This window comes from Panthera pardus, unplaced genomic scaffold (assembly GCF_024362965.1).
Source record: "Panthera pardus isolate Hobbes unplaced genomic scaffold, ASM2436296v1 HiC_scaffold_6, whole genome shotgun sequence".
NCBI lineage: Eukaryota > Metazoa > Chordata > Mammalia > Carnivora > Felidae > Panthera > Panthera pardus.
This window is the reverse complement of record NW_026526991.1, coordinates 120,240,625-120,257,755: the sequence shown is the minus strand read 5'-3', so window position 1 is coordinate 120,257,755 and position 17,131 is coordinate 120,240,625. Positions and strand designations below refer to the sequence as shown.

At 46.9% G+C, this 17,131-nt stretch overlaps 1 protein-coding gene across 3 annotated transcripts in view; it reads right to left on the bottom strand.

Annotated features, from left to right (window-relative positions):
* The window catches only part of PIP4K2A (phosphatidylinositol-5-phosphate 4-kinase type 2 alpha), a 186,599-nt gene that overhangs the window by 44,077 nt on the left and 125,391 nt on the right, over positions 1-17,131 (bottom strand). For all 3 annotated transcript variants that reach the window (XM_053895455.1, XM_019460560.2, XM_019460562.2), the window contains exon 4: positions 7,425-7,577. In XM_053895455.1, coding sequence (XP_053751430.1) covers positions 7,425-7,577 — 153 coding nt within the window. The remainder of the gene's footprint in view (positions 1-7,424; positions 7,578-17,131) is intronic.

Genomic DNA, 17,131 nt, shown 5'->3' with positions numbered 1-17,131 from the left:
AATCCTTATTGTGCCTCTGGCTATGTTTATAGATCACTGCGCCAACAAGAAAGAAAGAAAAGAAAGAAAGAGGGGCGCCTGGGGGGCTCAGTCGGTCGAGGGTCTGACTTCGGCTCAGGTCATGATCTCACCGTTTGTGAGTCTGAGCCCCACGTCGGGCTCCGCGCTGGCAGCGTGGAGCCTGCTTAGGGTCCTCTCTCTCCTTCCCCCACCCCCTGCCATTCATGCTATGTCTGTCTCTCTCTAAATAAACTCAAATAAGTGCTTAGGGCATTTTTTCCTGGCTACAATGAAAATGCAGAATGGCCGTTCCAGCCTCATCCTAAGGAGATCTGAGACCTTACGGACCCTCCAGAACCACACCCGACGGGAGGCTGAGCTGGTCAAAGAAGGCAGGTTCCAGAACCATCCTCTTGCCCTCCAAACAGCCAGGAGCTGGGCCCCCAGAGGCCCGTGCCTAGGACTGGGAGGCCAAATGCTTCAGCAGGGGTACCTGGGAGCCAGGCCAGGAGGAGGAACTGGGGCCAGAGAAGTTGTGTAGCAGGAAAGGCAGGGCGCTATGAGGTGTAGATCCTGACAGAAACATGCTGTGCTCCCCGTTCACCTTCTTCAGCACAGAGAAAGCTCTCTGGACAGCACCTGGCCTAAAGTAAAGCTCGGGGACCCTCTGGAGATTAAGCAAGGAGCTCACCAGGACCACCAAAGACGAGAAGGCAAGTGTGGCCGCCCCTGGGGAAGGCCTTCCCACCCAGCTGTGGAGTGCAGTCCGCGGCCTTGTCGGCAGGCTCCTTCTGCGCCTGCCTCCCTGTCACTCTGGCCCAATGCAGGAGCTTCTCGGGGGGAGGGCTCAAGAGCACCGCACCAGTAGGCCACAGCTTCATCGGCCTGCATGGCGGTCTGACTCCCCGTCTGCCCAATCCTGCCCCTCCCCCCTCCCCTACCTTACCTAGGTATGACCCCTAGTCTACATCTTGACCCCAGACTGTGTGGGCTTCTGCTTGGGAAGGTTGCTCTGAGGCTTTTATCTTGGCTTATTTATTTTTAAAAATTTTTAATGTTTATTTATTTTTGAGAGAGAGAGAGCGCGAGCGAGCACGATCGGGGGAGGGGCAGAGAGAAACAACGAATTCAGGTTCCCAGAAATTACAAAGGTTGGGACTATCAGAAACAGAATTCGAACAGCTCTGCAGAAAACATTTAAAAGACAGAAGATGGGGCCGCTTGGGCGGCTCGGTTGGTTACACGTCTGACTCTTGATCTCAGCTCAGGTCTTGATCTCAGGGTCGTGAGCTCAAGACCCGCACTGGGCTTCATGCTGGGTGTGAAGGCTACTTAAAAAAGAAATAAATTTTTTAAAAGCTAAAAAAACTAAAAATAAAGAATGCCATTTCAGACATGGGCATATTACAAGCAACTATCAGGAATGAACTGGCAGATATTTAAAAATGGAACTTCTGGAAGGAAAACAGAATTATAGAAACAAAAAGCATTGGATAGGTGAGACGGGGGAACAGGACAGTATAGCTGGAACGGGTACAGCTGAGGAATTTCCCCGGAATCTCACGAGCAGAGATGTTTGCAGGTGGAAAATGGCAAAGAGAAGTGATGAGCCGTGGAGACCAGAATGAGAACGTTCTAGCTGTTAGAGAGGCAAGAGGAGAAAAGACGATGTATAAAGAGAAAAGGTCGGCGGAATTTCCAGAAACTGGAGAAGATCTGCTGCAGGAGGCAGGTGCCGTGAGTGGGTTGGGCAACTCCCTGGAAACCCGAGACCCAATGTGTAGGATGCCAGGAGCTGGGAGCTGGGAGCCGGGAGGCAAGGGCTCTGAGCACCCCATTCATTAGCAAGCAGCAACTCCCCACCTGCAAAGTGGAGCTGGGGTAGGGGGACTCCCTCGGGACCCCAGAGATGGCAAAGGCCTTTCCTGATGTTTCTGGCTGTTTCTAAGACCAAGAAATGCGTCTGCCGCTTCTGAGGGCAGAGGCCCTGCTGGGAGCTCAGAGCTCCCCGGTACCTCCTGGACTTAAAGCTTTAAGTGTCCTTTTCAAGTTTTAACAGACCTCTTCTCCAGACAGGGAACCAAAAACCCAAGGGCAGACTCGGGAGTGTTTCCCCAGTTCTAGAAAGGAGATACTGCCCTGCCGCCTAAGAAGCTTCGTCAGCATCACCTGGGAGCGCGTTAGAGACGCAGCATCTCAGGCCACCCCAGACCCGAGGGGTCAGAATCTGCGTTTGTGTGGGAGGCTCGAGTGCTGCGTCTAGAATCAAAGTCTGGGAAGCAATGATGTGGTCTGTAACTGTTTCTCCTGTGCCAGCACTGGTTGTTTTAACGGCTGGCTTTTATGGTGCCTGTTTTCTGGGTTTTCCTCTACCCGTGGCTCACTCTTCGAATGATAACGCCGACACCACTGTCCTTCGTGGGAAGGTAAGAAGATATGCTTCAGAGAGGGTCCAAAAAAAGTCATTCAGTCTAAATCCTCCGCTGAGATGTCAAGTACTCGCATAACATCCAGATTCAGCTCAAGTTACTGACTGTTTCCCAAGTGACAAGGATAAAAAGGGATTTGGGGGGGTTACTTACCAATTCTTTCAGTTGATCATTTCAGTCATTTGAAATAAAAAAAGAAGCGCTTTTAAACGCTGAATTGCAAAAACTTAGAAGATATTCTTAGGCATTTCTGGATCATTTATACTAACTTGTTCCCTCTCCTGAAACTTCTAAAATTTTACTGACACTGACTCTGAATTTCAGTTAACGCTGAAGGACAGAAGACCAAAACTCCCAGTGAATTCAAGCCAGTGGGAAAAAAAAGAATCACTCACTTAAAGAGGAAGTAAGACATTCAAGTAGGCTCTTGACCATTTTTTTTTCCCCTTTTGGAATGCTCTCTGACACGGTCGGGACAGTCAGCTGATAATCGTCACTTACAAGACCCAAGTTTACTCTAGCCTGACAAAATCTGAAGATGGCGTTGACACCAAAACATTAGGTTATTTTCCCAAATAAAACAAAGACAAAACCAAATAAAGTAAAAGAGACTTGTAAGTGTTTCCTTTGCTAAATAGAAATTTCCCACTGGTCTGAGAGACGACGCTGAGTAGAAATTAGGGTAGGATTTCGGCCGCATGTTAAGACTAAAAGCAAGATGCCAGGACTTGGGAAAAATTCGGAACTCCTTGTGGTTTGAATCCTCCTAATTCTGCAACGGGACCACACGGTATCAGAAACCAGGCCCCCCAGTGGATCGAAAGAGTTCACGGGTTTCAACACTGGGAGGGAGTAGAACAGTATTTATCTTAGTCATTTGTTTAGCACGGACCATACACCAACCTGAGCAGGTTGTAAAAATCAATTCGCCTAATTAGCACAAAACCTAAGGAGGTTGGTGCTTGATGAAGGAGGTTCTGTGATCCAAATTTTATAGGCAGAGAAGCGGCATGGAGAGGTTAGGTAACTTGCCCCAGGTCGCGTAGCTGGTCACAGGCAAAAGTGAGCACACAGCTCCGCGGTCCGAGGCTCGAACCCTCTCCCACACCGCATGGCCGGGGAGGTAGGCTCGTCAGAAGCTTAATCCCAGGAAAAATTTATTTAAACATCTAGTGATGTTCCACTTCTCCAGACACTGGCCTGGTCTCTGACCTTCCGGACCATAGCTGCAGCTCTGGGGAGATTTCATCAAAACAGAAAACAATGAAGGAAAAGAGAAGGGAAAAGAGAAGTCAAAGGGCCACGCCATGACCACAGCTATCGGCAAATCCATCCGTTTATTCCACAGGAGACACCCTCTCGGATGGCCGGTCCCGTCCGTCGACAGGTAATGTGAACGAGTCTCATTGCTTGTCTACTAGCCCAGGTGGTTCAGAAGCACAGCACATTAGAAGGTAAAAGCGGCAAAAAGCAACACGAAATGGAAGAATTGACAGTTGCCGCTCAAGCAAGAGACAGAAATTTATGACTCCACATAAATCCCAGAGTTAGTGTAGGCCTACTCAAAGCGGGAAGAAAGGCCCGACGTGCATCTCAAACGCCTCTGAGCGTCACCGAACAGAGCAGAGAACCACAACTCCTGGATTGCAGATGACGCGGCCTGTGTGTGATCGCCCGGAACAGCTACCCAGGGGCACGAGCAGGGCTGAGCTCAGCACCATGGAAAGTTACCCACAGCTCATTGGAAGGTGGCCTGTGGGAGGAGCAGGGTGAAGAAGGTTCAAGTTCGGTCTGGAGGAAGCCAGGCCTGCAGAGGGCCGGGGAACCCGTGCAAACCGCCCCCTCCCTGGCACGATCGTGTCGATCGAGTGTAATTATCGTCTGGTTTCAGCAGCCTACGATGATGATTTTCTTTTAAAGTCCTAGGAAATTCTGTGCTGCACGGCTGTTTGCAAGGATGACGTTTATTGTGCCACATGCCCCCTCTGTGGGGTGCTCCTCACGACAGCGCTGTCTGATCTTAATACCAAGAACAGTTGTGTTCTTCCTGAACAACCGATTCATCTGTACCTTCAGGCACAGCAGCCGTGTAACTGACTCACTCAGGTTTCTCTTTCTGCTTTGGATGCTAAGAAACTGCGGTCTACCGGACCTCGTGCTACCAAGCACCCTGGTCACCATGGCATGACACTTTTGGCTCATCCCATGTTCCGTTTTGTGCCTTTGCCCTCCTTCCCTCTTCTACGTTCCCTTTCTTCCCACTGATTCTATCTTGTATTTCAAACTTCCTTGAAGGCCACCTTATATCCTTTCTGGAATTAGGTCAAGAGTAAGACCGTGAACAAATGAATGAATGAATGAATGGAACTCAGGTGGGGACACCGAGGTTCAGAGATCGCCTAAGTAGCCATTTCATAACAAGCTAGGATCTATGTCTCCTGCCTTTCAATGTCACGTCCTTTACATTAATTGTATTAACAATGGTGATTCTCAATGATCAAGATGCTTTATATTTAAAAATACTATTTCTAAGAGGAAAGAAAAATCCAGATGTTGGCTAATTGAGACTTTTCTGGATGAAGAACATACCGAGAAAATAACAATTTTCTAGCAGCGGAACAGAAGGAAATCTTGAGCGCTCTGAAAGCCCTGGGAGCACGTCAATCGATTTGTTTTGATCCCTGATGTATTTTATGTAACACTAACACTATGTCAGATCTGCATGTTAGGGTACAGGGACTACCCGGGAGAAAACGTTTCAAACAGTGATTTCTGTAAAGTCAAAAAAATTCTCAACTCAACGTTGTCATCAAGAAGGTGATGCCTGAATTGTGTGTCACCTTTTACTAGAACAGTATCAGAGTCACGTATCAGAAGAGTATGTTTTCATCAGTCACCTGAGGTATCACTTTGCTTTAAATGTTCTGAGGCAATTTAGAGAAAGAATAAAAAGAATGTCTAAGTGTGACATTAAGTTCCAGAGGGGGAACACGAAATAGTAGACGGCTTAAAAGGTGAACAGGTAAAAAGCTGCATCTTACAATCCAATCCATTCAGAAGCCAGTGCCTTAGTGTTTCCCCCCCCTCGCCTGTACTATGCCGGCATTTTAAAGCGTCCTTCATATTAGGCAATAGCATAAATGCTCTAGAACAAGTTTCAAAAGGAACAGATGTTATAAAAGATTTTGTAGATAGGAAATGAATTTACAGGCTGACTAATGTTTTTAGAAAACAAATCAGGCGCAGTCCCCCGTTTCCTGAAACAGAATATAGCTCAAAGATGTTGACAGATTTCACTGCGAGCAGAATGCAGTCGATCACATTTGCAAAGATGGGAGGAAACGGCAACTGCGAAGAAATGATCCACGATGGTCAGAACATCGTGCGTGACCATAAAGTAAGGAAGCTGACTTTTATTTTTTATTTATTTATGTATTTAAAAAATTTTTTTAATGTTTATTTTTGAGAGAGAGAGCGAGCGAGCAAGCATGAGCGGGGGAGGGGCAGAGAGAGACGGAGACAAAGAACCTGAAGCAGGCTCCAGGCTCTGAGCTGTCAGCACAGGACCCGACGCGGGGCTCGAACTCACGAACGACGAGATCATGACTTGAGCTGAAGTCGGACGCTTCAGCGACTGAGCCACCCAGGCGTCCCGGAAAATGACTTTTAAACAGACATCTCGGGAGCTCACAAGTCCAAAGGAGCACTGCCATCAACACAGTCACCTTAAGAGGCGGCGGGTACATAATAATGGTTCAGAATCCTTTGGTTAGCACAGGCAGGGCCCTCAGCACTTTGTCTGACTATCTGCTGTGCAGCCAATCGTTACCTGGAGGTATTCAGGTAAAAAAACAAAGCGGGACTCTAAAAGCGTGTGTGTGTGTGTGTGTGTGTGTGTGTGTGTGTGTGTGCGCGCGCGCGCGCATGTACGTGTTTTAGCGTGTGGTTCAAACACGAGTTCTGAGGAGGACCGCTATGATGTTGTAAGCAATGGTTACATTCACGCCACTGTTGTGTGACTTCATGAGAGTGGTTCCCACCACCATATATTGAGCTCCTAAGGTACGGCAGACGGGGTGCTAAAAGTACCTGATGTACATTCTCCCGTTCAACCCTCAGGACTCCAGAGTTAGGGGCCGTTATTATCTCCACTGTATAAATAAAGGAAGAAAATGAGGCTCTGAAGTCCAGAAGTCAGGTGGTTAGTAGGCGACAGGGCTGGGATTTGAACCCAGGATTGTCTGATACTGGACCGCATGCTCTTATTCCACAGTAAGTGGAAAAGCCTTTTGTATCTCTGGCTGGACCCTGAGAATAGTTGTTCTACCAGGCACACTTACATTGGAATTTATTGAGATTGAGAGAGGGAGAGAGGGAGAGAGGGAGGGAGGGAGGGAGGGAGGGAGGGAGGGAGAGAGGGAGGGAGGGAGGGAGGGAGGGAGGGAGAAGGACAGACTGCTGCTCCCAAGGGTACCTTCATTTTATCCCCAGGGGATTATAAAGGGATAACATGAGGGGTGAAAAAGAGGCAGGAAACACAAACACCCACTTTCTCAAACCAAACAATTTTCTCAGAGTGGGGTGGACCTTTCTGGGACCAGGACAGGAAGAGACAGAGAAAACAGGACAGGATTTGGACATGTAAGTGAATAAGTCCCCGAGAGGTCAACACCTAACTTCCGGCCTGGGTGAAACACTTCTGAAATGTTGCCAAATCTTAAACCGAGTGATTTTAAAATCAGAACGATCATCAAAACTATTATGGAGAAGAGTTTCATATAAAGAATGTTTTATACATAACTAATGATCTTCCTAGTATAAGAATTCCTAAATGTCATCAGTCATCTGGCCACAGTAATGTTAAGAAACCCAGCTAGAGGAGACTTTTATGCCAAATGTGTTCTCATCATTTCCTATCTAGATCTTTGGTCTTGGTCCCAATTCATCGTGACTTTCAGTTCACTTTCTCAAGAGTTTCAGATAAAGAAAAATTACCTGGTGGTATTTCTTCAGGATGTTGTGCATTTCGGCCACATCTTCACTTGTGATGGTCTTGATGATGTATCTCTTGTCATAGGAAGTGTGGAATCGAGCCCCGCTGCGTGCCTGGGAGTCGTTGGGAAGGGGTGCGCTCCTCGTCAAGGAATTCTTCCCGTTGGGATAAGGTTGGAAGGAAGAGGAAAGAGACTGGTTAGAGGCATGGCTTTCTCATTGGCAGATCACGTGCTGTCATCACAAGTCTTCAAACACGGTTACGTTTGGAAGAAATCGGTGTAAGTAGGGTGACATTATATATTCATAGTAACTCAAGCTGGCAGTCTTTCAAATGTAACGCAGACAGCTTGGATCCGTACTGTGCTTCTAATGTCCTTAAAGTAGGCGAATCCTAGAATTACAATCAAAGTTATTGTGTTCACCTTGTTCTTTTCTTTTTTTAAAAAAAACTTTTTAAAATGTTTATTTATGTTTGAGAAAGAGACGGAGAGAGTGTGAGCGGGGGAGGGGCAGAGAGAGAGGGAGACACAGAATCCGAAGCAGGATCCAAGCACAGAGGCCGGCACGGAGCTTGAACCCACGAACCGCGAGATCGTGACCTGAGCCGAAGTCGGACGCTCAACCGACTGAGCCACCCAGGCGCCCCTCACCTTGTTCTTTTCTGAGTGGGACAGGGCTCGGATTTTCTTCTGAATAAAATTAGGTTCCAGTCGTGAAAACCTTTTTTTTTTTTTTTATATTCCCTGAGTGGTTTCCTTATAGGACAGGTATTCTCCTAAACAGCAGGTGCAAAGCATTTCTTTCTCCTAATTCTGGTAACATCTCCGTGAAATGGTTACTATTAATATTATCACAGGTTTACAGATGAGACGGGAGAAGAGATGGGGTGATCACTGGGCAAACGTCACACGGCTAGTAAAGGGAAGGGCTAGGATCCCATCTCCAGGGCTGCTAGCTCAGAACCCAGGTTCTCAACTAGGAAAACTACTCAAAACTGTGTTGTCTGTGGCACGCCTGGGGAGGAGCTGGGGCAGGTGTATTCTAAACTAGCTCCTCCTAAGATTCTGACTTGGTCTACCCTCCACCCCCGCCTTCAGCCATTTTTGAGAACAACTTAGCTCCTGGAGAGTGGATGAGGAGGGGCTCTTGGAGCACCAGTTCATTCCAGTATCTGGGTCACACTAATGGCACTCTAGCTACATAAGCCCACCCTAATGTCTCCCCTCTTCTCATTTGTGACTCTCCTGTTTGAATCTCCTGTTTTCTTTTTTTTATTTTTAAGATTAAAAAAAAAAACGTTTACGGGCACCTGGGTAGGCTCAGTCAGTTAAGCGTCTGACTTCGGCTCAGGTCATGATCTCGTGGTCCGTGGGTTCGAGCCCCGCGTCGGGCTCTGTGCTGACAGCTCAGAGCCTGGAGTCTGTTTCGGATTCTGTGTCTCCCTCTCTCTCTCTCTTGCTTGTGCTCTCTCTCAAAAATAAATAAAACACTAAAAAAAAAAATTTTTTTTAATATTTTTTTATTATTAAAAAAATTTTTTTTAATGTTTTTATTTATTTGTGTGAGAGAGTGTAAGCAGGGGAGGGGCAGAGAAAGAGGGAGACACAGAATCCGAAGCAGGCTCCAGGCTCTGAGCTGTCAGCACAGAGTCCGATGTGGGGCTCGAACCCACAAACCGTGAGATCATGACCTGAGCTGAAGTCAGACGCTTAACCGACTGAGCCACCCAGGCCCCGATGTTAATTTATATTTGAGAGAGACAGAGAAAGTGTGTGTGAGCACAACAACAAGGGAGGGGCAAAGAGAGAAGGAGACAGAAGATCTGACTGAGCCACCCAGGCACCCCAATCTCCTGTTTTCTTGACCTCCCCACCTTCTCACGCTGCTCACTCAGCCGGCTAGGATAACCTGTAGCATCTGAGAAGTCTGGTCCCCACCCCTGCTACCTGTGCTCCTCAGTGTTGCCCTTCCTGCCCTCCCTGGCCCCACTCGGCTGCGTCTGAGGGATTCAAAGGCAAAGACCCTTTCCCCCTCCAACTTCCTCTCTACCAGTGGGCACTCCAAAGCCCCAGTGAATGTCTCGTTAAGGGACAGACGTCTTTAGAGAGGCAGGGGATATCACTGCATCATGGATTTTCAAGGGGAGAGTTCCTCTGTGTCTGGTATATTCAAGTCTCCTTATCCTTTCCTTCCTTTCTAGATGAAATCCAGCAAGGTTTGGCCATATGAAGCAGAACTAAATTGCGGGGGCAGAGTAAGACCTCCTGAAGGTCCGCCTCGGGCCGAGGGAGGGTCTCCCAGGCTGGGCGCTGATGCCACGGCAGCGCACCGTGCTGTCCTGTGCGTCTCGCTTGCGATGTGGCGGCCACACCTGTCAAGTGCAAAGCCAATGCTGCCGATTAACTGAATTTGCTTTCCTCAGCCTATTAGAAACTGGAGGGGTGGGGGGGGGGGTGGGGGGAAATCGATGCAACTTGCAATGACTTTACATAGCAGGATTTGGCAGTGTTAGGTCATTCTTAAGACCACTGAAATTCATTAGACCAAGAAGGATGGAAATAATTTTCAGGATGAAAATGGCCATATTGATAAAGAGTTTAATTCTCAATCACGTTTTTCTTTCTCCCCTCAAAAAAAAAAAAAAAAATTCTCCTTAGTAGAATAAAAAGGAAGAAAATCAGAGTGAATTCCCCCTTTAGGGGTTTTAAATGCTAGCAAAAAAAAAAAAAAAAAGCAGTCATTGCTACTGGCTAATGGTCTCAACATTTTCCTCCCACACGTTAACCTGCAGAAAATTATTCCAAATAACTCCTTTCAGGAAGGGGGTGGGGTATATAGTAAAGGGCACCTGTGTTCTGCAAAGGACAGAATTAAGGCAGCATACTTACAGATCGCTTTCCTAGGTGTTACAGAGACCACTGGGAAGACAATACAATTGAAAGCTGCACACTAAGTGCTTCTCAAACTTTAAGGAGCAACCAAATCACCTGGGATCCTGTTAAAATGCAGGTTCTGACCCAGAGGGCATGGGGTGGGGCATCTGAAGCAGATGGGGCTGCTCACAGCAGGTCTGTCGCCCGTGGGACAATCAAGGGTCCACTGAATGGTGGCTATGACGTGTTTTGTGTGTTCTTAGTGCATAAAGTCATTACACACTTACCTGCATGAACACCTTTCCCGTTATATTCTGTGCAACTCTGCTTTGATTAAAATGGGAGGCTTTACGGTGAGGATGAAGAATTGATTGCATCCACTGTATTAATTCATTAAAGGAATGTTTCATTATGATATGTACAAGGCAGCGTCTGAATCTCCCAAGGGCTGGAAATCATTCATTCAATGAGCAGTAACTCTTTAGCTCAGATGCTACCTCCTTGCAAATTCTTTGTCTTCCCCATCAGTTTCAAATATATTGACAAGCATTTATTATAGACTCTGTATGAGCATACTGCCCACGTCCTAATCCTGGTCATAACACTTTACAAATTCTAATCTTAATTCTGCCTCAACTCAGTTTTTCAATAATCACGTGAGTGGTCCCAACCTACAGGGCCTACTTCCACTATGTGTAAGGATTTTTTTTTAAGGCTCTTCAGTTTCAAATAATCAGTGAAGTTAGGAACAGATACTTGTCACAGTTAAGAATGTACCTTTTATAATCACTATGAATGTAAAAAGACAGGGAATCAAGTTCACCGAAAGACCTAGACAAGCAGAAAATCAGAAGAGAAAACACAATTCATACAAAATGCACGATCCTTGGAATGACTCAAGCACTTGGGAAAATCCAACTCATTAGTTCGTATTTTATTTTCACAACATTCCTCTGAGATAGGAAAGGTCAGGTGCATTTTCCCACTTGAAGATAACCAAACTGTGGAGTACAACGGAGTCAAGTAATAATGCCTAAGCCTCCTGCCGGAAGCTTCCTCTGAGGAAGCCAGAAAGGGCAATTTTTGAAAAGACTTTTGACATTACTTAACATCATCATCATCGACTTTCTGTGGTCTTTGAAACAAGGTAGGAGAGAGAGAGAGAGAGAGAGAGAGAGAGAGAGAGAGTGTGTGTGTGTGTGTGTGTGTGTGTGTGTGTGTGTAAAGGCAGTACTGTGTAATGGTAGGGAACCCAGTACACGTTCTGTCACTCCTCAACCCTTGGATGTCATTTAGCCTCTCTGAGCCTCAGTTTCTGTGTTCGTGAACTGATGGAGAATAAAGCAGGGGAGAGGGGGAGCTGAATGAGATGTCTACCTCAGACCTTTCATAACTCTAAGAACGTCTTTACTCGAAGGCACGACGTGCCGCTCCAGGAACCGGAGATTCACCTCGGAGGGTGAGTCCGTATGTTTCCCAAAAGAAGTCCAGTCAGAAAAGTACGCCCACTCAGCAGGGGCATGATGATGGTTTAGGACGTCTGGGCCATGATTCGACAGGGGGTGGCAATCCTTCTTAGGGGAGCATGAAACTAACGCTTCGCTGATTGCAGATGGGCTCAGGACAATTTCAGCAAGGCCGAGAAAAGGGGCTGAGGGGAGGAGGTCAGGGCTGCGGGCCGACAGGACTCGCTGAGCGGCCTCAGTACAGTCTGCTACCTAGCGAAGCCGAATATTGAAATTCTTCGGTGCGCTCTGCTCTGTCCCAAAGGAAAAACGGACTGTAGCATCACACAGGACGCTTGGTGAGTTTGTGAGGTCAAGAGGAGGAAGGCCCGAGAGAAGCAGAGCTTGGGATGGCCTTCAGGAGCCCCCAGAGGGGCCCTCTGTGTGTAAGTAATTCTCTTAATCCAGGAGCACGACAGCTGGAAACAACCTTGGAGATTATTCCAAACCATCCCATTACAGGCAAGAAAACAGAAGCCCAGAGTGGAAATGACTTGCCTGCCTCAGTGCGTTAACACCTCGGTGGGATGAGGTACGTGGGGGGGACCCTGCAGGGGCAGTCGGCCACCATCCCTCCCGGGCTGGAGAGTCTGGGGCTCATCAACAATGCGACTGTTGACACAGATTCTGCCGTGGTGACAAATGCCTTCTAATCACAACTTAAGAGCACGGGCGAACTGGCCCAAAACCAAAAGTGTCTTCAGGTTTGCAGTTTCGCCAAGTAAAGGTAAATCCTCGGTAACAGCTTCGACGCGAATGCAGCCCGGAGTCCTCACTTCGCACTTTTATGGACATGTGTATTTATGTATCCTGACTCATCCTAGGGCTGTTCGTTCCTCGACTTGGGGGAGGAGGGGGAGGAGTAGGAGCCGTCTTCTCTCCAGGCAAGAGGGGAAAGTGATGGATGTTTGTGGAACAGGTTTCGGGACGGGGAAAGCATGTGTGGCTGAGTCCCGGGCTTGGAGTCAGACAATCCGATGGCACAGAGGGCGCTGGGAGATGCCTAAGCACTCAGTATTTCTGCCGGTCCCGTCCGTGCACTGGGGTGACAGCACCAATCCTGAGATTTCTTCACATTTCTGACCAGGTGGCGTAGTTCATTGTGCCTGTTTTAATTAGTCCACACGTTCTGGGAATTGCTGGGGGTTCTCATTCTCTTTTGGGGACTGGCTCCTATCTTTACAGACTGCCCCATCCTCTGTCTTTCCCTGCTTAAAGCAATAAGGGTTTTCTTGGCAAAGAATGCCAAGGCTGAAAGAAGTAATCCTTTCCTCCGGGAGTGCTAAACTCTGGCTCATTCTCTACAATGCTCAACTGGTGAGGAAAGAAAGAAACAGAAAAAGAAGTTAAGGCAAAATCTGCAAGCTAGGACAAGATCTGCACGGAAGAAAGAAGGTCTAGCTGATGGCACCATTTAAAAAAAAAAAAAATCTTTCTAAGGGCACCTGAGTGGCTCAGTCGGTTAAGCGTCCGACTCTCGGTTTCAACTCATGTCATGATCTGGCGATTTCGGGCTCTGTGCCGACAGCGCAGAGCCTGCTTGGGATTCTCTCTCTCTGCCCCTTCCTCACTCATGCCGTCTCTCTCTCTCTCAAAATAAGTACATAAACTAAAAAAAAAAAAATTCTTTCTCATCTGGACCACCTGATTTAAAGACCAAGTCTGAGATGAAAGTCTGATCTAACCAAAGGCCTACAAAGCACCATTTATAGGGCTGGTTCAGAGACCTTCAAGGTAATTCCTATTTCCAAAATAAAAAATTTACTGTCAGGAATGTTCACCCTGACCTACCTGTCCATGTGTATGAGAAAGCTGCCTAGAGTGTGGAGCTCTACTCTCATCAGAGAACAGATTCCCTGTCAAGGACAAAGCGTAGAGAGTTATATATTCTGAAATAAGGTGTGCTTAAAAAATTCAAAATCTGGGATTCTGAACCTCTCAGTTCAAAAGTGTGAACACGCAAAACAAAGTGACCTGGGGATATCTGGGGTCAAAGTCACAACGCGGTCACAATATGAAGGCAATCCAGGGCACTGAGTGTGTGAAATGTCCATCCCATTACATATTCCCAAGTCTAGAAGCCATCGGAAGAGAACGCATTATCACCAACCTACTAAGTACACACTCATCAGAAGATTCTGAACGTCGAGACCATCTCGCTGTGTTTACTTTATTCATACGTCTATCTAGTTCCTTCATATTTCCTCAGGTTCACATTAACATAAGCAGAGGCCTGATGTGTCAAGTTCCAAACAGCGCTGATGAGGAAACTAGGAGACGGTATAACATGCAATTGGACACGGGAACTTTAGAAATCAAGACTACGAATTTGGACAAGTTATTTAAGCTCTTTGTGCCTCAGTGTCCACATCTGCAGAAAGGTAATAATGATGAGGATAATGATAATACCAGTCAAAAGTTTGCCTGGGGGTTAAATTAGACAATGTAGACTTTTTATAATAGTGCCTGGAATACAGTAGTACTCGGTAAACAGTAGCTATTATTATAAATAGTAAATTTCACCTTGGAAGCTACTTAGAGGTGCAGACTGATATTGACAGATGATTCTGCAGGTTAGGAAGTTAAGAATGAAGGATTTATAGAGGTGCCTGGGTGGCTCAGTCGGTTAGGCGTCTGACTTCAGCCCAGGTCAAGATCTCACGGTTCATGAGTTTGAGCCCCGCGTCGGACTCTGTGCTGACAGCTCGGGAGCCTGGAGCCTGCTTAGGATTCTGTGTCTCCCTCTCTCTCCCCCTTGCCCACTCACACTCTCTCTCTCTCAAAAATAAATAAACGTTAAAATAAAAAAAAAAATGAAGGACTCATAATAAGTTCTTCTAATTTGCTCTTGATTCCTCCTGTCCCCACCCTGGCCAAGCCTCTAGTTTGTACGCAGTGAAAATTGAGAGCCACACGCTCTCCATTCACCTTTGCAGGTTATTTCCTACAGCCCTCCATAACAACCACTTATATTTTTATAAAAGAACTTAAAACATTTTTATAAAGAACTTTCAAGTTGAAAATTCCCAACCCGCAAGGCCTTTCTCCTGTCCTTGGCCCCCGCTTACCTCCACCAAAGGGAAAAGGGGCGGGACAAGTCTCTAAAGAAATAGAAAGGTGGTGGGGAGGCAGCTGGGGGCAGTGGGTGCCTCCTTCTTGAGGAGGAGGAAGGGAGGAAAGTAGGCTGGCTGAAGATGCCCATGAATCTGCAGGAATAGCAGGGGTGGGGGGGGGAGGGGATGGACTCAGGGTAGCTCAATGTGTAGGCCTCCGTTGCCTCCGTTACCTCGAGGGAGAAACAAGAATAATGAAGGGTGAGCAGATGCCGGCTGAAGACGAGGGCTTGAGGAGAGGAATGGAGGTTTGGAAAAGTAACCTTGGAACTGATCGTCCGGGAAGTCACCTGTGTAATTGGTTGGCTTCCCATGAAACCACAATCCCATTCAATGCGGGGCCTTAAAAGACTCACGTTAATATTCAAAATATGAATGAACAGACCTTGATACAGTGTCACTGCCCATAAGGACTCAGCATGTAGGACAGAAATAGAGCAAGTCAGAAGTTAAGGGCAACGAGCCCGCCCAACTCCCCTCCCCTGCCCCTCACTCCGTTACCGGATTATCTGCAAAGAAAGTTGGACTTCACGTCTCTAGGTTTCCTTCTCGCTCTCCTAATGGCTATTCACTAATAGTTACTGCTGTTAGCTTGTAGAGACGTAGGAATGGATAATGCTTTGCTATCAGTTTAGGGTGAAATCTAATCATAAATGTAAAACTAACTGCTGTGTTCATTGGCTACCCCTTTCTTCTATACATGGGTTAGCTTCATATTATAAACGATGTAACGTTTTAAATTCACTTGTTCTAAATGGAAATACCGTTATCACAACGCCCAGCCCTCAAGAAAAAGGCAACTAAAATCAGTGGTGGAAGGAAAAAACAAAATCATATACTGAATATAAATGAATCTTAAACCGCGAACATTCTTCTGTCTTCATGGCTTTACTGAGCTGTAACTCACATACCACACAATTCACCTACTGCAAGTTCAATGGTTTTTTTTTTTAGTATATTTACAGAGTTAACCATCCCTGCAATGAATTCTGGAACATTTTCATCACCTCAAAAAGAAACCTGGGCCCGTTAGCAGTCACTCCCATTCTGACCCGCTCTAGGAAACCACCAGTCCACTGTCTTCTAGATTTGCCTGTTCCGGACATTTCATGGAAACGCTCCTACGGGACAGAGGCATGTGTGACGGAACCGAACTTTCTTCTTGCAAGTCCCTGACGTGACCGACGGTGCTGGCTGTAGCCCCTGGGCCGTCTCTGGGCGAGTGAAGGGACATTACGGGCACCCTGTCCTCGGTCCAGTGCAGGGGATACATGACAGCCAGCAGATGTTGTGTCGTGGGGTGTTTCTGGGCTTGCTGGGGAGTCGGGGGAGAAAATGGACTCTGACAAAAACTGAAATTCTGGGGCAAAGCTATTGGAGGTAGGGCGGGTAGCAATCTGACAATTGAGTCCAGTTTTGCTTGCCTATCTTGCCAGTTGGTAAGTGAACTTTTCTTCAGCACCTCCATTTTCCACAGCCACATATATTACGGATCGTACAACACCCTGTCCCCAAACCTCAAGAGCTGTGTTTGAAGCTCCAATATACCATGTCAGCCCTCGGCAGGGAATAAAGGAAGATCATGAGAGATACGGCTCCCTCTTCAGCGGCCTTCGTGCGCTTCTAAATGGAAATTTGTCGTCATTTCCCTTCAGAAAGGGATTAATGGTGTCATCCTTCCTCCCCACTCCTCTACAGTCTACACTGAAGTGGTTTGTTTCCTCAGTGGGAGGTCCGGGGTTGGGGGCGGGGGGTGCCCAGAAAAGTGGAGGAAATGTAAAGGTCAATTTGATTAGCTCATTCTTAGCGGCCATCTTCTAATGTCTCTCATGAAAATGTCATGATTTAGCAACCGTTACGGTCCCCTGTGCATTTTTTTTTTTTTTAATACCCAAGCATTTTGAACACTTAATTCTCCTCGTCTTAGGCATTTTTGGTTTCTTCCCCCTCCCCCCCCCACCCCCCATTTTGATATGGTTTGCATTTCTGTTAAAACTCATGGACGGAGAGTTGTTTTCTTCTTCTTCTTCTTTTTTTTAATCAACAGAGAGGCCGCTTAAAATCAAGCCTGTCATGCTCCAATGTATACAGGCCACCATCTCACAAAGAGAACACGTCAATATTGTTTATAAGAGCCTCGGCGACTGTCGTCTACTCGAGATGACTTAATAACACATTCAGAGAGTTGACAGCTGGCAGGGCCTCAGCAAACATCG